The sequence below is a fragment of the Callospermophilus lateralis genome, chromosome 15 (genome assembly GCF_048772815.1).
Source record: "Callospermophilus lateralis isolate mCalLat2 chromosome 15, mCalLat2.hap1, whole genome shotgun sequence".
Classification (NCBI taxonomy): Eukaryota; Metazoa; Chordata; class Mammalia; order Rodentia; family Sciuridae; genus Callospermophilus; species Callospermophilus lateralis.
The window spans coordinates 48,460,729-48,484,402 of record NC_135319.1 but is presented as its reverse complement, the minus strand read 5'-3'; the positions used below and the strand labels follow the sequence as shown (position 1 = coordinate 48,484,402).

The window sequence follows — 23,674 nt, the reverse complement described above, 5'->3', positions numbered from 1 at the left end:
AGTACTCAGCATTCTACTCTCTAGTTCTATGAAATTAACTTTTTTCAGATTCAATACATGAGTGAAACCATGCAATATCTGTCTCTCTATGTCTGGCTTATCTCACTGAATGTCCTCCTACTTTGTCCATGGTATTGCAAATGGCAAAATGTCCTTCATTTTTCTGTGTAAATTGTATTCCATTGTTTACAGAGACTATATTTCCTTTAGCCATTTCATGCATGGATGAACACTTAGGTTGATTCCATGTTGTTTTAGTAATTTTTCTTTTGTTATTGTTGTTGTTGTTGTTGTGACCAAAAATATTGACAAGAACAACACAGAGGAGGAAAATTTATTTTGGCTCATAGTTTCAGAGGTCTCCATCCAGATGACTCTAGATGACTGACTCCATAGCTCTGGGTCAAGGTGAGGCAGAAGGGCTTGGCAGAGGAAGGCAGCTCAGGACATACCTCAAACAGGTAGCAGAAAGAGAGCTCCACTGACTAGAGACAAAATAAACCCCAAAGGTACACCTCCAGTGACCTACTTCCTCTAGCCACACCCTGCCTGTCAACAGTTAACATCCAGTTAATCCATGTCAGTGGATTAATCCACTGATTGGGTTGTGACTCTCATAATCCAATCATTTTACCTCTGAATATTCTTACATTGTCTCACACATGAGTTTTGGAGGGATACTTGATACCTAAACCATAACACATACCTTGGCTGTTATGAATAATACTGCAGTAAACACGAGAGTATAGATGTCTCTTCCACATACAGATTTCAATTCCTTTTAATATACATCCAGTAGTGAGATGCTGGGTCATATGGCACATATATTTAAACTTTTGAGGAATTTCCATTTTATTTTGTACAACAACTGTACTAATTTACATTCCCAACAATAATGTGGAAGAGTTTCCTTTCCTTTACCTCCTTCCCATCGTTTTATCTCTTGCTTTTTTTTTTTTTTTTGGCAGGGTGGGTACTGGGGATTGAACTCTGGGGCACTCAACTACTGAGACACATCCCCAAACCTATTTTGAATTTTTATTTAGAGACACAGTCTTACTGAGTTGTTTAGCACCTTTCTTTTGCTGAGGCTGGCTTTGAACTTGAGTTTCTCCTGCTGCAGCCTCCCAAGCTGCCAGGTTTTAGGTATGCACCAACATACCAGGATCTCTTGGCTTTTTGAAAATAGCCATTCTATTGGGTGTAAAATGATAACCTTACTGTGACTTTAGTTTGCATTTTCCTGATGATTAATAGTGTTGAACATTTTTTCATATACCTATTGGCCATTTGTATATCTTACTTTAAGAAATTCTATTCAGGTCCTCTACCTATTTTTTAAAAACAAAGTGACTTGGTTTTTGTGTATTGAGTTGCCTGTGTTCTTTACATATTTTGGATATTGACCCTTTATCAGCTGTATAGCTTTCACGTGTTTCCTCCCATTCTGTAGGGTGTCAGTTTTACTTGGTTGATTGTTTCCTTGGCTGTGCTGAATGACACTTCTTAGTTTGGTGTAATCCCATTTGTCAATTTTTGCTTTTGTTGCTTGTGCTTCTGGGACCATGTCCAAAACAGCACTGCCCATAGCTACATACAGCAGCTTCTCCCTTATATTTCCTTCTCGTAATTTCAGTTTTAGATCTTATCTTGAAGTCTTGAGTTAACTCGATGTTTTTGTATGGTGTGCAGGTATTTTATTTCAATCAAGTGTGATAATTTCTAGTGGTTGTTTACTAATTATATTTTCTATTTCATGGCATTCCTTTTCATGATTTTGCCTGCTTATCAACTAATGATGCAGTATTTATATAATGCTTTTGATAGTACAAAGAATGTATCCTTATTGTGTCATATCTGATTATTTTCTAGTAGGTATTGTATTTATTATTCTTTTTTAACATACAGAATTTTCATGTTTTTATGATGCCTGAGCTGATATTTCAATACCTTTACGAATCCTTTCACATGGGTTTAGATAGTCTTTCTCTCTTCAAAGGCTAATAAATATATAACTACAGCTTCTTCAGTCTTTTTGTTATTTGTATTTAATTTTTAATTAATCTCAAATTTATTTCAAATATGGTATGAGATAATTGTTTAAATTGATTCCCGTTATTAGCCAGTTATCCCTTTGTTATTGAATAATACTTACCTTCTCTTTGATTTGTGATATCTTCTTTATTTTTTTATATAATAGAGTTCACTCCTCTACTATTTGTTCATTTTGGTTATGTTGTGGTTTAGAAAACTTATTCTATTGCTTTGTGGTAGTACATAAGTCTTAGATTATTTCTGCATTTTGGAATTTGGTGACATTTCTTGGTGGTCCATATTTGTGACTGCAGACTGGTTGTTACTAAAGAATGTGTATTCCTCCTTTACTGAGTAATCTAGTATCTATTTGCCCAGTCATTCTGATGAAAATAGATACAAATAAATCCCAAGTCAAATGTTGCATAAATATTCTATGTTTGTGCTGATTTTTTTTTTTTGTTAGTTAATAACATTGTTTCTGAAAAGTGAACTTTAGAATTCCCCTCAACTTTTTGCTGTACCATGCATTCTTGTTCAGATTTTGCTTTATTTATGTATTTTTTAACAATAACTGTCACTTTATTTGATATCATCATTGCTTTGTTTGCTCCTTTTCTGTTAGCTTTGTCAGGTGCATAATTTTTATCCTTCTATTTCTAACTTTCCTTTGTGTTTTGTTTTCAGTATATCTCTTAGGAAGCAGCATGATTATTTATTTCTTTATTTTATCCTATCTGGGTCTCTATTTATTTATTTATTTTGTTTAATTTTTTAGTTGTTTATGGACCTTTGTTTTTATTTATTTATATGTGGTGCTGAGAATCAAACCCAGTGTCTCACATATGCCAGGCAAGTGGGATACCACGGAGCCACAACCCCAGCCCATCTCTGTTTCTTAAATGAATGAATTTAACCCATTCAACTTTATTGTAGTTACAAATATATTTGGGCTCTCTTTGTTGTTGCAGTAATATTTTCTAATTAATATGTGTTTTTATTTTTTCCTTTTTTGATGGATTGATTAATTTCCTTTAATCTTTTACTCCACCATGATGAAATTCCATTGTTTGTTTTTCCTTCTAAGTTTGCAATTTGTACTTACAAACATATTCTTAAGTTTTGGATGCACCTACTTAAAAATACATTTTTTGTGTACTAATATATAAATAGTAGCATACTCTTTGAAGCTGGATAAGAAGGTTAGCACACCTTTCTTTCTTCCATTGCCCTCTCTCTTTCATACTTTCATTCTCCATGCAATTTAGAGATTTAAATTTTAGTTCATTTTTATTACCTTAGAAAATATTCATTCACATAGATGAATCAATTGCTTTTATCTTTTCCAGCATTGCTTCTTATATTTCACTTCTTTTAGTTTTTTTTTCTAGCTAGCTAAATATTACTTGGTTCAAAATGTTTTCCCCTGAGAATTAGTCTAGGGAACCTTATTCTAAATATGGTTTTGAGTGCTTCCTGCTTTCCTTTTTCTTCATTTTCTCCTTCTGGAAACTCGATTGCATGGATTTGAGATTCCACACCTATCTCCAGAGTCTTTTCAATCCTTTGGATGAGGGGACCTCCACTAGAGGGGCCCAACCCTCCAGCTTGCTAGGTAGCTTTGTCCATTCTTCTAGTCAGCTGACTTCTTAAAGTTTTGATGTTAGAATTTTAATTCACAAGATATTTAGTTGATTGTTGTTAAGGTGACATTTTTTCGCATCTTCTTATGTTTTTCAATTAGAATTTTTCAGAAGCAATTTTTCAGAATTGCTTTGTTAATCCTTAAGTGTAAGTTTGACAGAATATGTGCCTTTCTTCAAAGACACTTGCCTTTTCTCAGCTGTTTGGTGATTCCTGGTTTTACCTTCATCTTTAGATTGGAACATTTCTGTTAGCCTGTGTGTGAATGCTATGTCCATTCTGGTGACAAGTCTGAGGACTGCTGAGGGATGCTGCAGTATTTTTGCAGCTGTGTACTGGTGTGTCTCTTGCAGGACTTACCAGTTCACTCCAGAGGTCGCTCTGTAGCAGCACCGTGTTAAGGCCCACAGGGACTACAAGTGCTGGCTGCTCCCTTGGGGCAGCCCAGTATCTGCACCGCATTTTTGCAGCCTTTATATCCTGCATGGGTCACTCCAGTCTCTTCTTGGACTGCTCCTTTTCATGTGATCTCCCCACCCCAGTACCCCCATCAGCCTTCCCTCTCTATGGAATAATTCTTTCATATTTATAAATCAAAGACATTTCTCATCTTCTGCTATCATTGTGGAGACATTTCTGTTTAGTTGCCTGCCAGTGTTTGCAGGGCGTTGGTTCCAGGTCCCCATGGAATATCCATATCCCCCGGTGCTCAAGTCCCTTATATAAGATGGCATAGCATTTGCATGTATCCTGTTCACATCCTCCTGTACACTTTAAACTGTCTCTATTACTTATAATGCCTAATACAGCGTGTCACTACAGGTGATTAATCAGTCAGGATCACTCCAGGTGAATTGGGCTGGCTCTAAATAATCACACATTCACAGAAAGTACCTTTTCCTTGGGGTTCAGTGATGGCTGCTCTGCCCCAGCTCCCACAAGGGAGGCAAGAGAGTCAGGTAAAAGAGAGAGAGAGAGAGCGCTCCTGAAACCATCTGATTTATTGGGGAAAAGACATCTGAGAAAGTTCAACCCAAATAAGGCAAGGGATTGGGTTTTAAGGGGTTGCTTGGTGGTGTCTTTTGGTCAGGACTGACGTCTTGGAAAGCCACACCCATCTCAGGTGCCCTGTGAGATCAAAGGCAGAGCGAGTGAAAAGGACATATATGTGGCACAGCCCAGTCAGAGCAGCAACATGAGTCCAGTCCCCTCATGTGCTCAGATGCTCATAGCTCACATACACAGCCCAGGGCTGGCTCCTGACAACAGTGTACATCCTTGTACATTATTTAGGGAATTATGGGAAGAAAAAGTTTGTACCCACTCAATACAAACTCAGTTTTATGTTTTTTTGGTTTGTTTGTTTGTTTTGTTTTTTTCTGGATATTTTCAATTTGAGGTTGGTTGAATCTGAGGATGTAGAACTCCTGGATAATAGAGGGCCAATTGAACATATGCATTTTTTTCCTTGTTATATATTTTATTAACATATGAAGTTAGGGTTCTCAGCACTGCCAAGTTAATTTTCAACAACATATCTGCTTTTCTTTTTTTTTTTTTAATTTTTTTTTTATTTTTCTAAAATTCGCTTTTTTATTGCTCAACATTATACATTTTAGATTGCACCATGTCCAGGCGTGGACACTGTGTTCCATTACACAATACATAATTCATTCATGCATCCTCCAGTTTATGGATGTTGACTTGTTTTGCTCTGAAGGACAATGCTGCTGTGAATTTTCTTGTATATACTGCTTGGTAAATATGTGCGTGAACTTCTCTTGCAAATATGTGAGAGAAAGGGAGAGTGAGAGAGAATACAGCTGGAAATATATCTGGCGTGATTGTGGGTGTGCCTTGGTTCAGTTTTACAAGGTAATGCTCAATGCTATTCCAAAGTGGGAGGAATGGTTTTGGCTCCCAGCAGCAGTGTATGGGCGTGATCATCACCATCTCCTCACTTTGCATCTTTCTGAGGCTTGATGTTGTCAGATTTCAAAAATTTTGCCCACCTTGTGGGAGTGCATAGTGTCTCACTATGGCCTCATTATGCATTTTCCCGAGGATGAATGAACATTTCCCCACACGTTCAGTGTGCATTTGTCTTGCTCATCTGTAAAATGCCTCTTTATATTTTTACCCATGGAATTTTTTTTTCATGTCTTTTTTTTTTTAATTGGTTGTTCAAAACCCTACAAAGCTCTTGACATATCATATTTCATACATTAGCATACATTAGCTTCAAGTGAGTTATGAACTCCCTTTTTTACCCCAAGTACAGATTGCAGAATCACATGGGTTACACATCCACATTTTTACATAATACCATAATAGTAACTGTTGTATTCTGCTACCTTTCCTATCCTCTACTATCCCCAACCCCCAACCCCGCGCTCGTGTGGACAGTCTTCAACATATCTGCTTTTCATCCACCTTGATTTTGTCACTTTCTCTTACTTATGATATCCTTCTTTTGGGATTTTCCTGCCACCCCTTACTTTAGAATTACCTTAACAAGGTTTAGATACAGGCCATTGCATTTAATCTGTCATGTTTAACAAGAATGGTCTGGATTATAATTTTAATTCTTTGATGAAGTGCATAACTTCGTATTTTGCTTGGAATTTAGTATCTCTGATCTTGATGATACTAATATATTTTATTTCAGGCTCTAAGATTTGGTTTTGATCGCAGGTTTATGTTTATTTTATAAAATGTTTGGTTGCTTTTCATCTCTTTTTGTATTAGGGAAGAGTTCAGAATCTTAATAAAATGTAACTGCTTAAAAAAATTGAATGAAACTGGGTCAGTAGTATACATCTATAGTCCCTGCTCCTTGGGAGGCAAAGGCTTGAGGATTGTAGGTTCAAGGCCAGCCTCAGCTATTTAAGTGAGGTCCTGTCTCAAAATAACAAGGGCTGGGGTTGTAGCTAGGTGCTACAGTGCCCCTGGTTTCAATCCTGCCCCCCACCCCCACACACACACAGAAGGGGAATTATCAACCAGGACTTTAGTTTTTCTGTGTATTTTTTTAAAAATGAGTAATCTCTTGTACTATTAATTACTTTTCACTAGTATGCGAAAGTGTTCTTCAAAACTAAGTAGACAAATAAAGTGCTAAGTGGGTAAATTACTGGTTTTTAAGTTGCTCAAATGATCACTCAGGTAAAGGGAAATTTGCTTTTCCTGGGGGGAAAAATCTTGATCCTTTTGGCACTTTATTAACTAAAATAAATAAATGTGTTGGTATGTATTAACAAGTTCAACATTATAAAAAAGGAAAAGATCTATGAAGCCAGTGGTTCCCAAATGTGCCTTCACATCAGAATTAGAACTGTAAAAATTTCTAATGCCCAGGCTGTTCCCTGGACTAATTAAATCAGAGTGCATGAGGCTGGGAGGCAGGAATTGGTACCGTTTTAAAATCCCCAACAACTGGTTGAGTTTTGAGCCAAGTTTGGGAATCACTGCTCTGAGACATTGTTTTCTCAAAGTGTGGTCTTCTGATCAGGGACCCAACCCAGAACTTACTGGAAATGAGGGGTGTTAAGGCCCATCTGACACCTCCTGAGCCAGAATCTGAATGTGTATGGAGTCCAGGGGAGTCATGGACACAAGGAATTAGAATGGCATGCCTCCAAGTCAGGTGTGGCCAGATCCTCCCCAGAGACTTGTTTATCTGAATGAAATTTCCCTCTCAAGTCGCCCTATCCATTTGTTTACATATTCTCCACAGCAAATTTATGTGATAGAATCTAAAATATTTACCATTTTCCCATTTACAGAAACAGTTTGCATTGCTTTTCTCTTACATGCCCTCAGAGCTTGAGAATCCCTCCATCTGGCAGTACCCCAAGCCCATTGAGTCAGAATGGAGGAGAGGGGGGGCTGAGACCCAAGTGCCAGCAATTCTTAAGGTTTCCCAGGTGGTTTGAACTTGCCATTGATGTGCGGAGTCACTGCCCTGAGAATACAAAGAGAAAATGTAGATGCAGTTAAAAAAGGTAAACTTGGTATGGCCTTTGTGGATATTAAGGAAGGAAGGAAGAGAGGGTACAGTGATGGAAAGAATGATATAATTAACCTTATAACAAATTTTAGAATCCATAAAGAAAAACAAAATACCTTAAGCAAACTTTTAGACTTATTAAAAAAAAGTTTAAGTAAAATTTAAAAAGAATGATAAAATGTGGGAGACAATATGTAATGTATAATATTCACATTTTAAAAGCTCAAATATATTATTAAAAATAAGATGAACATGCAAGTAAACTGGCAAAGGCCACATTAAAATCCTTTTAAAGAAGATAATAAAATGATTAATAATTAGATGAAAAAATTAAATCCATTTGTTAATATAGAAAAGCAAACTAAAACAACAGTGCGCTTTTATCAAGGGCCTATTAAATTAGGACCCTTGCTCTCTGTCCATTTATTCCTCTCTCCCTCCATCATGGTACTCAGTACAGTGGGGATGTAAGCAAAGGGGCTTTTTTACATACTGATGGGAGTGCAGATTGTTAGGACAGCTTGACAAAATGAATCTCAAGTCTTGAAAATACTCATCCTGCTGGGTGCAGTGATGCAGGCCTGTCATCCTAGTGACTCAGGAGCCTGAGGCAGGATCACAAGTTTGAGGCCAGCCTTAGCAACTGAGCGAGACCCTAAGCAACTTAGCAAGACCCTGTCTCAAAAAAAAAAAAGTGGTTAAGTGCCCGTGGTTCAATCAACCCTGGTACCAAAAACAAAACAAAACAACCACCTCACCCCACCCCCCAAAATAGTGCTCATGACTCATAATAAACTTGGATCTGGAAGTCCTCCAAACCTCCATGTATTAAGGCCCATTTTTTGTTGCTCCTCAACTTGGTGCTTTAAATGGTGAGGCCCAGTGGAAGAAAGTTGGGTCCCTCTGGAGATGCCCTGGAAGGGCATCCTGTCTCTCTCCTGGTTGACATGAGATTAATAAACTTCCTCTGCTCTGAGCTCTCTGCCATGATGTATTGTGACACCACAGACCCAAAGTAACAGAGCCAAGAGATTATGGGCTTAAACCTATGAAATTGTGAGCCAAAATAAACCTTCTCCATTATTAAGTTGATTATCTCAGATGTTTTGTCACAATGACAGAAAGCCAAATATGTTAACAACTCCCTTGATTCCAGTGTTTGGAACTGCAACAAACTGCCCAAGGTCTGCATAAAGCAGTGGTTACAAGTTTGGGCTTTGCTGACTTCAACACATTTGGGGTAAAACCTGGTTCTGTTGCTTATAAACTATGAGCTGTACACACTACCTACTATTTATTCTTAGCTGTTTTCTTCTGTTGTAAGGATTAAAAAACATAAAGTTTTTGTCATATAATAAGTAATTTAAAATAATGAAGATCAACAATAATAATAAATTTAAATCACGGTCAGCATCCTAATTTCACAATAACTTAAAATAGCAAGAGTTCATTATACCAAGTATGCACATGTGTGTGTGTAGGCTGTATCCTAATGGCTGCTAATTCAGAAACTAGCAAGGAGCAATGGGGGATTTAGAAAAGACAAACACTCAAAGAGAGGAAACTGGGGCCAGGTAGGACACTAACCTCTGATGGAGGATCAGTGACCCAGAGCTAGCTCAGCACTTTTATTATATAGGTTTTATCATCTAAAGGTTACTTTTGGGAAATTTTCAGCAAAGCAGGCAATCTGAAGGGCACAGGACTAGTAAAACATTAGGGTTATCTTGTTATGCTCAGAATTCTGTACCCAGGAGCTGGTGTCTAAGCTCAAGGTCCAGACTGATATAGCTCTGTGCCTTTGCACTGAGCCTTCCCAGTCTGAGCATCACCATAGCAACTGGGCCATCTTGACCTGCATGTTTGCACAGCAAGTTCCCAGTGCTAATGCAACCAACAGAGCCAGGTTTTACCCCAAATGTGTTCCCGGTGCAATCAGAAACCATGGTTCAAGTCACTGTTCTCCGCCTGTGTACATATGTGCGTCTTCCTGAGCTTTCTAGTTTACTTGACTGACTTTTCTTAAAATTGTGTACAATTCTATGGTGTCTCAATTCTGTGTTTCATATGATGAAATTATAATTTAAGAACCTACAGTGTGCCCAAAAGAGCATCAGAATGCTTTGCCTTCTGGTATATAGATCTTGGGGTAGGTTTTAAAGCCAGTGCCTATCTTGGAATTAGGGTACTATACAGCCTGGGTGGAGAACTCAGATGGGGGCCAGCTCTGCTGAACCTCAGCCTACACTACAGGGAGTTCTGTGGCTGGATAACCTTGCAGCATCATCTCAAATTCAGACACAACAGCAAACCCTTTTCCCCACATCATGGAAGACTTTTGATCCTCAAGGGAGGCAAGTGGCAATGAGCAAGATAGCTCCTTGGAGCAGAGGATGATGCCCATAGAGGGACAGGTGAGCCCTCAGCAGGCCACTGTTCAGGAGCCTGGGACAATCAAATCCCCTGAATTGAAGATCTGGGCTGTGCCCCATAATGTCCTACATGGCTTGTGTGTATGATTTATTGAATGCCGTCCTGGACTTGACATGCTAGAACTTTATTTACCGTCATTGTCCTTAGTCACTAGTGTGGTGATCCTGTCGTACCTGTGTCCAGGTAATACCAACTTTCTAAACCAATACAGAGCACAGGAAAAGAGAGAAAAGTCTGGTTTTTATTACTGTATCATATAATACTGCATATATATATATAAATATAATATATAATACTGCACATATATATATATATAAATAAATTGACTCTTTTGTGGGGGCGGGGGTACCAGGGATTGAACTCAGGGGCATTCAACCACTGAGTCACATTCCAAGTCCTACTTTGTATTTTATTTAGAGACAGGATCTCACTGAGTTGCTTAATGCCTTGCTTTTTGCTGAGGCTGGCTTTGAACTTGAGATCCTCCTGTCTCAACCTCACGAGCCACCAGGATTACAGAAGTGCGCCACCTCACCGGGCCTAACTATTTCTTGATAGTGTAAAAAACATCATAAAACATCTGGGCCCTCTACCTTCTGGGAGGTGAGGATAATTTGTGGCTTTTGGCACATATACATTTTTTTTCTTCACAACTCTGTTATAGTTTTATGTTCCCCTAGAAAATCATTCTATTTCAGAGATTTTATGGAATGAACAACAAGAAAAAGTTTTATAAAGTAGAGAAAATGAATAGTTTGTCCCTTAGGAGTTTCCTTCCCCACTGGCCTCTGTGTAACTGGGAGTTGCTGTCTGGACATCTCTGGGCCTCTCTGGGTGCAGCAGGCCACTGGTTAAAGCTCCCTGCTGGTAAGGTCAGCCCTGGCCTCTTGAGGGGTTGAAACCCTGTGGAATTTATGGCTTTCCCCTTGAGCAAGCAGCTTGTGGTCTCAGAATTCTGAATGCAGATTATGTCCCCTTTACTCTCTGCCACATCATTCCTTCTCAAAACTCTGATTCATTCATGGAGTGCACAAGTATTTACGGAGCAACTAACTGAAGCCAGACATTATTTCAGGTGTCCTGGAAATATAACCATGAGTTAAATAGACATTGGTCCCTCCCTGAGGAAAGCTGATGTGTAGATGAGATGGCAAGTAAATTAGATGTTAGTGCATCATGCAAGGGAGAAAAAGAAAAGCAGGCAAAAAGAATAGTTTCAGGGATGATGTGAGAGGACATGTAATCTTAGGTATGGTGGACAGGAAGGTCCAATTGAACAGAGGTGACATAAGTAAAAACCTGGAGGAGGTGAGGAGTGTACCATGTGATCTAGAGAAGAGTGTCCCAGGCAGGGAGGACAGAATGTGCAAAGGCCCTAGGGCAGGAATATGCCTGAATACAGGGCTCAAGGAGGACAGCCAGACCAGGAGAAAAATGGTAGTAGTCCTGGTAGGAGACCATCAGATCCAAAAGGAGATGGTGTGTTTAGTAGGGGAGGGTTGTGGTGTCACTTTTGGTCTTTGAAGGCCTTTGTCTTTTGTCCTGTATGAATGGGGGCATTGGAGAATTCTGAACTAAGACCTCCAAGGGGCCATTAGGAAGAAGCTGCTGTATACTATTGCCTGAGGATGCGAACCACAGACCAAGATCTGAGGCTAAAATGTCAACTGATGGGTTTTTTTGCCCATGTAGGACCTTTCCTCATTTGCATTAATTAAATCAAACACCATGAAAATGATCTGTACAAGGCAGTCAAAGCCCACCACTGTTCAGTTCCCAAGAATCTTCCTCGTATACCGTCCTGGGTCCCCTTTGCAGGGAGATGGTCCCCTTTGCAGGGAGATGGTCCCCTTTGCAGGGAGATGGTCCCCTTTGCAGGGAGACATTCCCCTCTGGTCTCTGTGCTGGACAAGCTGTTGTCCTGAGGACCAGTCTGTTTCCTGTTTACACAGACACTACCAGGCTGATGCCTGCTCACTGCTTGCTTCTGTTAAGATGCTCAGAGCTGGATCATTGGGTTCCCTCTCCAAGGTTATGGACCTGGACCTGTGGCCACTGCATTCACAGCATTTCTAGCCTCATTTTCATATGCCTGAGTTAAAGAAAAGCTTATATCATATAACACTTTTGTAAGTCAGTAGAATATGTCAAACAAGCAAATAGTATAGGATATAAATACCATCACTTTTAAAAAAAATTTTAGGTGCTTTTTTCCCCCACATTTTTTTTTTTTTTTGGCGGGTACTAGGGATTGAACTCAGGGGCACTTGGCCACTGAGCCACATCTCCAGCCCTGTTTTGTATTTTATTTAGACACAGGGTCTCACTGAGTTGCTTAGTGCCTTACTGTTGTTGAGGTTGGCTTTGAACTCATGATCCTCCTGTCTCAGCCTCCAGAGCCTCTGGGATTAAAGGCATGCACTTTTGCATCTTCTCCCTTTTTAAACCTCCATGGGTTTGATCCTCCCCACCCCCACTCCCCAACATCTGCCATGTGCTTGAAATTAATTTTTTCTCATTACCAGAACTTCCACTCTGGGCCAGTTAGCCACTCCTTTTTTTAAGCAGGAAGTAACCAGGATCTCTGGAATCCCCACTGCTTTCTCCCACCAAGTGCATTGGACTCCCCTTTACTGTCTGCAGAGGGACTAGAATAGTCTTCCCCCAACCCCAGGTTGCAGCTATCTGCCAATTCAGTCCAGTTCCACTTGGCACCACTTTGGCAATGGGGGGACCCTGTATAAAATGCTTTCAAAAATATGCAAAAGGAAATTCCCTTGGAACTGGGTGTGATATTTAGTGTGTCATAAAGCTGTGAAAGTTGAACTTTTGTGAATAATTTTTTTTTGGTATGGGGGATGTCAAGGCATCAAACTCCATGACTAACTTAGGATGTTTTTGACTCATGAATTTGACTTCAATAGAAATAGTTTACTTTTTAGTATTAAAATGCAATGATACTTTAAAAAAACTCCTTGATTCTATTTTCCTTCTCTGCCTTTCTTTTGCTGCCTAGAAACTTGAACTCTTCCATTCAAGAGAGATGGTGAATTTAGAAAGAACAGACATTCATCCTGATGTTAGTGAAAATGGAATTATTTAATTTTTTTATCCCACAGTTGTAGGATATGATATCTTAATGATTTTTTTTTCTTTTTGATTAGGAGAAAAGTATAACAGAAAGAAAGCAGAAAGGACTGTGGACTATATTTTGGGGGGGACTGAAAATAAAGAAATTCTAATAGCTCTGGAGGCTGAGGCAGGAGGATTAGGAATTCAAAGCCAGCCTCAACAATTTAGTGAGGCCCTAAGCAACTTAGTGAAACCCTGTGTTTAAATAAAACATAAAAAATGACTGGGGATGTTGCTCAGTGGTTAAGCATGCCTGGTTTCAATCCCTGGTACAAAAAAAAAAAAAAAAAAAAAAAGAAATCCATCAAAAACATAAGGTTATCCGATTTATTCTTAATCTGCTTTTAGCACAAGGATGACTGTGAATGATCTCAATTCCCAGTATTTTTCCGAGACAAACTCCTGACAGACCAGCAGGGAACTTAGAAGCAGTGCTTTAAATTTGAGCTTGTCAAGGAGAAGGGAGCCCCCTCAACCCTGGGGCCTTACCTTTACATGGTTCAAAACAGGTCACCTTTAAAGCAAAGTCAATTTACCAAACGGGATTAAACCAGCCAGACATCAGAATGAAGCAACAAGGTACTGCCTTCGTTTTCTTCTGCAAGGACTTCATCCCTTCAGCCCTGGACAGCTGAACTCCAACAGCAGACTATGGACATAAAATCCATGCTTTAAAAATAATGCCCCTCTCTTTCTTTCCAGGTTTGAGATTTTTAAGAGCTCTCAGACTGATACAGTTTTCAGAAATTCTGCAGTTTCTGAATATCCTTAAAACAAGGTAAGATGTTTTTTACTTCATTTTTACCCCATTCCAGCCCCCTGTGCCAACTGGTAGATATCAGCTGTGTTTGTTTCCACCACAGTAAAGAGTTATGTTACTCATAGGAAGAGTGACCTGATGCAGAGATGGTGAGAAGCCCTCCAGTAGGGCTTGGGTTGCCCTCTTCTGCAGGGCCAGAGAACTGTATGGTAAAAAGAGAGGCCACAGCTGTGAATTTGGGGAAGCAGGGACAGTTTAGGGGGACATGACTGACATTGGGGTGCCAAGTGGAGTTGCTCAGAGGTGAGCTGTGGCATCACGGAGAGAGCAGAAGAAGGATGGATTTGCTCATTGCTTGGGTTGTCCTTGCTGCCAGGTCCTAAATCGCCCCTTTATTACACCACTAAACAAGAAATTGAACTTGGCCGTAAAGGCAAGAGAAGCAATGCTCTTTGAGAGGCAATCACCAACCTCATACAGCAAACAGAAAATCATTTGATTTCTAAGTACATTTAAGATGTTCACTTTATATCTATAGAGCCCTGGGGGCTTGCTCTGTGAATTGCCTTTTGGGGAAACCCTAAAAACCTGCAGCCCAATGCATCACGACTACTGCTTCTGCTGACTTTGTTATGATCTGAAAAGCGCAAGTGGACCAGGAGCGGGAACCCCCCGGGATCCCTTGCCTGATGACCTGTGGGCCCACAGAGCTGGCCTGGGCCCATGGCTGTGTTGATGAATAAACTAATAAAAGCAGTGAGACGCACTCTAATAGAGAATAAGTGCAGCTCATCAATTTCTCTTCTAGGAAATTACACTCTGAGACGCTCCCTTCTAATGTGCCCTTTCTCTTTGGTTGGCCTTATTGTGTTTGATACATATCGGAAACAGGATGCCTCTGCATTGAGTGATTTATAATGAACACCCCCTGCCTTCCTGGGGGCTGGCTTTGGCTTCGTTTCCTCAGGTGGGGAGGCTGGGACACAGCGTCCTGAATCTGACAAGTCACCGGTTTCAGCCCACTGATGACTTTCTTCTTTGGGTGTTGGGGGTTTTTGTTTGTTTATTGTGTTTAAGTTCAAAACAAAAACTATCCATCTGTGTGACTATGTGTAAAGTTCACTTTCTATTAGCCAAGAAGGAAAAAGAGTATCAAATGCCCTTGAGGTCTTTGAAAGTGCACCTCATTCCCCTTTACACTTCATTATCCTGAGGTAGGAATCTATTGGGTCTCCATTAGTGGGTAATATTATTCAGAAATAGTGAATATTGTTATCCTTTTTATTTTCCTCTGAGCGACAATGGCCTTGATTTCTATCTTTTTATGGCTTTTCTATGCAATAGACTCATAGTGCTCTTCAAATCTAAATGACCAACACAGTTAGCAGCATTGGTATGACTAACATTTCCACCAGTCTGTAGTTTTAAAGGTAGAATCATCAGTGAGTATCCAGTATCAAGCACAGGGAGTCCTGTCCTTAGAGCCATTTTCTTTCTCTTTCTCTCTCTCTCTCTCTCTCTCTCTCTCTTTCTTTCTTTTTCTAGTAGAGATGAAGTCATCCTTTTTTAGTAGGAATGAAATTATATGGAATCATTCATTCTCTAGCATAGGGTCTCTTCTTCTTTCACATTTACCTGATAAATAAGGGGGATTTTTAAAAAAATTATCCGACACTACTATTTTAAGAAGGTTCCAGAACTCTGAGGAACAACATTGAGAGAACTGTGTTCTCACACTTCTCACATACTCTGTGCATCCTTTTGGGATTGTGGGGAATGACGGACCTTCTGAATATCTTTTTCTGATCCTTTGCTAGGACATTTATTACTTTCCATTCTTTGGCAAAGACTCCTTTCCTTGGAGGCAGCAAGCGCTCTGTAGCCCTGGATGCATGTGTTTGATACATGATCGGAAACAGGACGCCTCTGCATTGAGTGATTTATAATGAACAGGCAGGTGCCAGTGGTAATAAAAATAAAGTGTTCCCTGCTATACAGTTACCATGTGGACTTTATAGCAGGGAACACTTTATTTTCTTAATGCAGAAGGGACACATTGGGAGCAGCCAGCTAGGGGAAGGGTTGTACTGTATGCTGGGAGAGAGTGGCAGGCAGGTTGGGCATTTGCCATTCTGGCTCCCAGACAGCATTTCCCCAGCACCCCACATCCCCCTGAAGAAATCTCTCCTATTGTTAGAAGGTGCTTTTCATCACAACCACACAATTTAGATGTTCTGTGTTCCCATTGTTGATAATCACATCTGGGAGGCTGAGAGGATCCAGCAGGCCGGGAGTGAGCTTCCTTGTGTGCCAACAGCAAGGTGAGGGGTAGGATCGAGTCTCACTGGCAGCTGACTCACTGAGGGAGGGAGCCCAGAGCCAGCCTGCCTGGTGGAGCTGCTGGAAGGTGCCCAGGGAGGAATAGAGCCAGGCTTGGCATGAGGCGGGGGGTGGAGGGGGCAAGGAGAAGAAGGGGGTGTCTAGGGTAAACCTGGGAGAAAACCAGGTGTCTGTCATTCCAGTGGGACTGGGATTGAGTAGAAGGTGGGGTGACTTCCCATGGGGACGCTGTGCAGAGCACACAGGTGAACTGCATGGCACAAGTGGACACTGGGTTCTGGGGTGGATAAAGGAGGATGAGTTTGGCTGGCCAAGGCTGATCACCAGGCACAGATGAAAACTCCACCAAGTTGTGAGAACTCCAGAAGTTTCAGGAGAGCCCTCAGCCCAAGCTCTCCAGCTGTCCCCCTACCTTCCTTCTGTGCACCCTGAGCCCAGATCCCAGAGCTCTGGCTGCAGAGAAGGAGAAACCTTGGCTTTTGGAGGGCTTTGGCCTGTGAGAGATTCTCCTCTCTCTTTGTTCTCAAGGACTGCTTTCACAGTGACCTTTCTGGAGACGGGGTGGAGCCACAGAATGGACTTTAGGGAGATTGTGTGGGCTTTCTCTGGCTGCGAATCCCTGCCAATCTTTCTATTAGATGAGGATGAAGACTTTGGAAATGTGATTTGAAATAATGATCTGAAACTACTGTTTCATTTTCTGTTCTTGAGCTGCCTCATTCAGCTAAAAGCTGGAAGTAACAGGGCAAAGAAGTATATGGGGGAGGGGGGAGTGATAAAGAATTAAAGGGACAGCAGAGAGCCAATGGGAGTAAACAGGTTGACAGAGGCAAGTCCTGTATGTGTGACCAGCATCAGGGCAGTTCTTCAAACTTCAAGGCAATGAAAATAGTCCATATCCTGAAAAATGGCCTGTTCAAGGCAGACTGGGAGATTCTGTCATTGTCTTAACCTTTGGAAGGTCCTTAGCCACCCTGCACTGGTAAGCCAGCTTACAGGTGCTGGGCCACTTATTCTACAGTCAGAGCAAAGGAAACAGCTCTGCCTCAGGGCCAGAGGTCCGCGCCACACTGAATGTGGAAGATAGCAATGACTGGAACGTGTATCACCTAAAGATCTTTTTTTTTTTTTCTTTTTCAAAATGAAAATTGCCTTATTGTATCCTCATCGGCTAAAGTAAAGCTGTCCCTACAGCAGGGCACATTGAGGTAACCATTGTTCTCTACCTTGTTACTTTTATTTCCCATATACACATATCATCATGTACCTAACCAATACATTTTGAAAGGGAATTTTGGAAATTAAAACTTTACTATACGTAGTATGACCTGAGAAATGGCCCCAGGGCAAAGTTTACTAAAAATATTGGACATAGAGATTGGAAGGAGTGAAATATAGGCCAAATTTTGGATTCATGGATTGTGCTGAGAGCAGGATAGACTGTTAAAGGATTTTAATCAGGAGAGGAGATGTAGTCAGACTTACCTTCTAGAAAGACCCCACTATTTCACAAGTTGTTGAGAGAGTAGCTTTGAAGTGTCTAAGACCTTGTAGACTATGAGACGAGACAGGGACAGTAGTCCAGGAAATAGGTACCAGGGCATGACCTTAGATGGTGAGAGGGGACCTAGAGATAACAGAGAGCTAGAATTGACAGGATTTGATTTCACTTCACTCCATGTCTTATAGCTCAAATCCTCCATCTCTGTGGCCCAGTCCAGTTGACTTTTCACAGTTGGGATATTTTACATTTATCCAGCAAAGATAATAGTCAAACAAAATAAAGCCACTGGCACCTGGCTGTACCCTCAGCCAAAAAAAAAAAAAAAAAATGGAGAAATTGGGCAACAAGCACAAATTTGTGCTTCCTTGTGAAAGCTGGATGATCTTTTCAGTGTCAACCCTGGCATGGCTTATTAAGTTCATGGAGGGAAATGATGGCCCTGGGCATCCCTGGGTTTAACACATCTACAGTATCGAGAGTCAGGCTTTCTCTCCCTGCATCCCTGGAATCTTGGAAAAGGTCTCTGAGGTATCAGATTCCTGGACCTGCCTGGTGATGATTTTCTGTGTCTGTTAATGTGAATTAATCTGATGGCCAGTGAAAGTTCATGGGATGCAGACTTAGAAATCATAATGGAAGCACAAGAGTGATTTTCTTTTGATCAGTCAGATTTTCATGATAGGATCACAGTCTCTCCTTCCTTCAAGGCATAGGAAAGAGACTGGAATCTGAAGTGTTCTATGCATTCCAACCATTGGTCACTTCATGTTTGTCCAGACCCTTGGGCTTGGCCATAAGGCTATGATGCCACTCCTTCTGCCACCGGAGCATGCAATCCTTCTCCCGGAAACCCCTTCCTCCTTCTGAGGAGACCTACTCAAGCTGTCCAGGGACCCATCTCAGAGATGGAGAAGGTCCACTCAGGCTTAATCTTGCATCTTTTGCACACAGCTTTTAGAAGATTGCTTGGTTGTAGAATTTAATTTGGAAAGCAAATTCCAGATACTGGGGATCTGTGATGATGCTGATGTCATAAAAGTAATCAGATTTCAGTGCCGAACATGAACTCTTTCAGCAGCACTGATTAAATGTTCTACACACAGCAAGAACTTCCTTAAGTACCACTAATATCACTGTGACAATCATTTAGAGATTAATAATCACCATATTTAGTTTATTTTTCAAAGCACTGAGAGACTCAGAGATGGCAATAGAGATAATGTTTTGAAAGGACAGTGCATGGTCGTTGAGCACACACTGTTTGCTTGGACGCTGAGGATTTGGGAGGGTGTAAGTGATCCAACTTGGTGTTTTAACTATCCCCAGAGAAGACAGCCATGCAGACCTCCCTAGGACCACTGGCTACCGGTTCTTCATCTCTTTCTTACTCTCTAATGTTGGGGCACACCTTAGAAGGCTTACGGGTTAGGGGCAGGGGAGTGTTCTGCTCTGCTTTGGCTGAGCATGGAGAAATTAGTTGAGAACACCAATGTGGTATTGATGCAGCCCAAGCAGGCTCACCTGGCTCCTTCCTGGGCAGGCTTGCTTCCCCTGATAGGACTCACCAGGTGAGTCCCTTAGATCTGTTTGTCTTGTTGCCACCCTGCCTATCTCTGGTTGACAGGGGTGTCCTTCCACAAAAGGACTTCAGAAGCCAGTGAGGAGGCCTCTTGGTCTGGCCAATTGTTCTCAGAAGCAGAAAGGCAAGAGTTACATTATCTCTCAGCTCTAGGGGAGATGGAGATGGAAGGCATTAAGCACTATATTTGTTAGTTGGTGACCCCATTCATAGCCACAGACACTGCTTAGGTGTGGGTATGTGGCAGGGTGGGGGGGTAGCATGACCCATGGTGGCTGGGATAAGGGTTGAAGGGTTGAAGTTCAGGATTTGCTTGCCTTTGGAAGTGCCAGCCTTCTACCAGAGCTAATTATGACAGGGTCAGGTGACAATGTGGGTGTCACAGGAGATGTTTCATGTGGGTGTCTCATGTGGAGATAGCCCCATACCACCTTTGGAGACCCCATCAACCGTTATGTTCTCAGGGAGCATCCTGAATACAGCAGCACTTCTATTTCAGAGAGATGGGTTTTGATTGCAAGTAACAGAATCCAAGAGGGAGCTGACTGACTCCAGGCAAGTCTGCATCCAGGGGTTCAGATTTGTGTCTTGGGATTCTGACTCTTTCTCCATCTGTTTGGGATTTTATTCTCAGGTAAACTTTCTCCAGGGCAGAGGGTCTACTAGAGCTTCAGGCTTATATTCTTTACCCCCAAATATGAAATGGAGAAAGACTCTCTCCCACTCAGTTCCTGGTAAATGTCTCTGATAGGACCTGTATAGACAGATGGGAAGACGCTCTGGCTGAGTGAGAGCACCAGCATAGCTATGATACACAGACTGTGAAGACAGCTTCAAAAGTCCACAAGGAGGGGAGGTAGGAGAGTCTGGGACTTCACAGGGTGTTGACAACAGAAGGGCAGAGTTGGACATCACTTGTCAGTCCATGTCAATGGAAAGCCTTGAGACAGGAATTGGCCTGCTGAGAGCAGCACCCAAGGAGCTTTCCCCTGTTGGGGTGAGCTTAGTGGAAGGGTACAGAGGAAGAGACCAGTTCACTCAGGACATATTCATGGTCAGTCTACTGGGCACCAGGAACCTACTGTCCCTGGGATCCAGACAGACAAGTCTCCTTTTCTCATGGAGCTTAAAATTTAGTGAGTTCCAATTGATCCATTCAAGGAACACTGGTGGATGCAAAAACTGTTAGTCATCAGGTGGTTGGGAGATAGGCTGTTCATATGGTATCAGTCTCACCCCAAGGTGGTGTATTGAGCAAAAAGGGAAGTGGTAACCTTCAGGGGAGCCATCTCCCCTCCCCACCTCATCCTGAGTGGACCTAGGTCATCATCAAATTGGGATTTCCTGATGTGAGGCCATTCCAGCAGAAATTCTTAACAGAAATATTTAAATACCATCTAATCATGGAGAAACAGGTAAATCTGGAATGTAGAGCATTTTTTAAGACAGCCTGGTTTACACAAAATTAAGTGCCACTAAAATACAATTTTCAAAGGACAGGGGAGTGCTACTTGTAGATTAAAAGAGTCTAAAGAAGGGATTGGCAAAGTATCACTCATGGGTTCATCCAGCCTAATGCCTGTTCTTGTAATTAAGGTTTTATTGGAACACAGACACACCCATTATGTTACATATTGTCTACAGCTACTTTTGAATTACAGCTGCAGAATTGAGTAGTTTCAACCTAGATTCTGAGGCCTGCAATGCCTAAAATATTAACTATCTGTCCCTATACAGAAAAGTTTCCTGACCCCTGGATTAAAGCCATACAATAGGCATCTGCAGAGTATGAGCCTCAATGAGTTCCTGGATTAGGGTGGGGGAGATGAGAACATCAATAAACAATTCCAGGACCACTGTGGAGACATTTAAATAGGGACAGCATGTGAGATTATGTCACTGAATTGATGTTAATTCTTTGAAGTGTGACAATGGTATTGTGATTACATTGCACAATGTCTTGGTTCTTATGGGGTGAGTGCTCAGATATTTAAAGGTCATGTTGTGTTTTGATGTCTACAACTTGTGTGTAAATGGTTTAGTCATATATATATATATATATATATATATATATATATATATATATATATATATATATATAAAGAAGAAAAGGAAAAGAGAAAACAAGAGAAAAAGAACATGTGGAGATAAAACAGATGTGCCAAATGTTAATAATAGATTAGTTTACGTGAAAGGCATATGGGTGTTTATTACACACTTGACATTTCCCTGAGTTTTTGTAGAGTTTTCAAAACAAAAGTTAATTTTTAAAAAGCGAAATTCAAGGGGGTTCATTCAGGTTCCCTTCTGAGTAGTCCAGGTGTTATCTTCCCTACAGGCCCTGTTGTGACCCTCATGCCTGCCCCTGTGTGTGCCACCTGCCAGGAATGAATTCCCTTCCAGTAGAGACAGCCTGCTCCGCACATAGGGGGCGCTGTCTTGCTGGCAGGCGGCTCCAGCTGGGTCTTCCCTCTAACCTGGGTGCTTTGCTTGTTGTCTCTTGCACAGTAATTCCATCAAGCTGGTGAATCTGCTCTCCATATTTATCAGCACATGGTTGACTGCAGCCGGCTTCATCCATTTGGTAAGTGTCCTTGAAGGCCCTTCAGCTCTGGCTGGTCCGGAATAAGCCCCTCGTGGAGTCATTTTATTACCTGGAATTTTCTTTCACTGAAGGGAAACTTCAGCTCAGTTATAGACAGAAAAGGTTTCCAACCTGTTTACCCTAAACTAGTTCCAAATGGTGAGTGATGTTCACACTATTAACCTGCATTTTCAGCCCACCAATACTGCAGCCGGGACTTTCCTAGATTTTCATTCTGTCTGCAATAACCCCAGAAGGCCACAAGATGGCAGTGCTTCCACAACAAACGCCCAGAAAAGGTCTGGGGACGAGGTTGGAAGTTTGACCCACATCTCTTTATAAACAACAAATTCATATCCCTCAGTTTCTCTCCACTTTCCCCTTACAAAAGGCTGCCTTTTGATTCTTTTGCTTGATTACTTGTCAAGTTATCTTGTACCTCAAAAATGTTAATTCTTTTATATTAATGGCTCTTTGAAAACCTCCTATTATTAAGTCAAGTCTTCTCACCTTCCCAAGACAAGCCACCACCACCCCCTTTTTTAGAGAGCATGGCTATTGTTGGAAGCACATTTCAGACAAACATGAAGGAGCCTCATCAAACTGAAACGTTGACTAGAGGCAACCTTCCTTCCAGAGCTCATTTGCTCATTTGCCCAAGGAATCTGAGGATGAATCTGGTTATCCACCACTTGGGACTTGTAATTACAGGGCAAAGGGAGCTGGGATGGAAGTCGGGGCAGCTGGCAGTCACCAGATCTCAGGAGGCTCATCAGCCCTCTGTGGTGATGGGACCCTTGGCCAGTCTCACCCTTCATTACTCTAATTCTTGTTGTAACCAAGTTCCAAAATCACAGATGTGGAAGAAGGAGTTGTCTTTAAGAAGTCAGTGACTCCTTGTTACTATTACATGTTACATGCAATGCTTTCTGGTTTACCAGGACAACATCATGAAAATAGCATGTAGAGGAGAATTTTTGATGTATGGAGGAAGCTAGGTCTTGGGAACATTTTGCAGAGATGGAACTGGAGGCCTTGCTGGGGGAGGGAGTGCTGCTTATTATCTCAATGCCTGGTTCTTAGTAATACAGAGTTGGTATCTGAGTAGAAATGGCCTCATCCTAGCTCCCTCCCTCCTGGGAGTACCTAAAGTACCTCTCTAGGCCACCTCACAGCCTTGTTGGCCCATCAGATATGATAGGAAGACTGGAGAGTGCCTTGTCAAGTCTAAAGCAATCCTGCTTCACCTGTTCAGTGAAGTTTCGCCCTCTGCTGGTCTCCCCCACAACTGCCGTGATTTGTGAGGAGATCAGAAACCCTATGGTCCACAAAGCGGAAGGTACTTACTCTCTGGCCCTTGACAGAAAGAGTTTGCAGGCCCTTGGTCAAAAGAGTTGTGCAAATGCAAATTGTTCCCATGAGTTCAGTCTTGGTGCTCCTCAGGAAGTTCCTGCAGCCTTAAGGGCAGAACCACTGTTGACATTTTACAAAAGAGGCAGGATCAGACTCCAGAGATGCTGTCTGGGATCCCAGCAGAAGATCTGAAGGAGTGGGATCCACAGGGCATATCCTTGGCCATAGCGATAAGATGAGGCGTCCTCTGTGGAGGGTCTACTATGTCTGCAGGGAAGCGAGAGCCAGGTCCTTGGAGGCTT

The 23,674-nt window shown here is 41.6% G+C and overlaps 1 protein-coding gene across 2 annotated transcripts in view; it reads left to right on the top strand.

Moving 5' to 3' along the window:
• The window catches only part of Kcnma1 (potassium calcium-activated channel subfamily M alpha 1), a 702,402-nt gene that overhangs the window by 458,595 nt on the left and 220,133 nt on the right, over window positions 1-23,674 (top strand). For both annotated transcript variants that reach the window (XM_076834841.1, XM_076834840.1), the window contains exons 6-7: window positions 13,955-14,030; window positions 21,944-22,019. In XM_076834841.1, coding sequence (XP_076690956.1) covers window positions 13,955-14,030; window positions 21,944-22,019 — 152 coding nt within the window. The remainder of the gene's footprint in view (window positions 1-13,954; window positions 14,031-21,943; window positions 22,020-23,674) is intronic.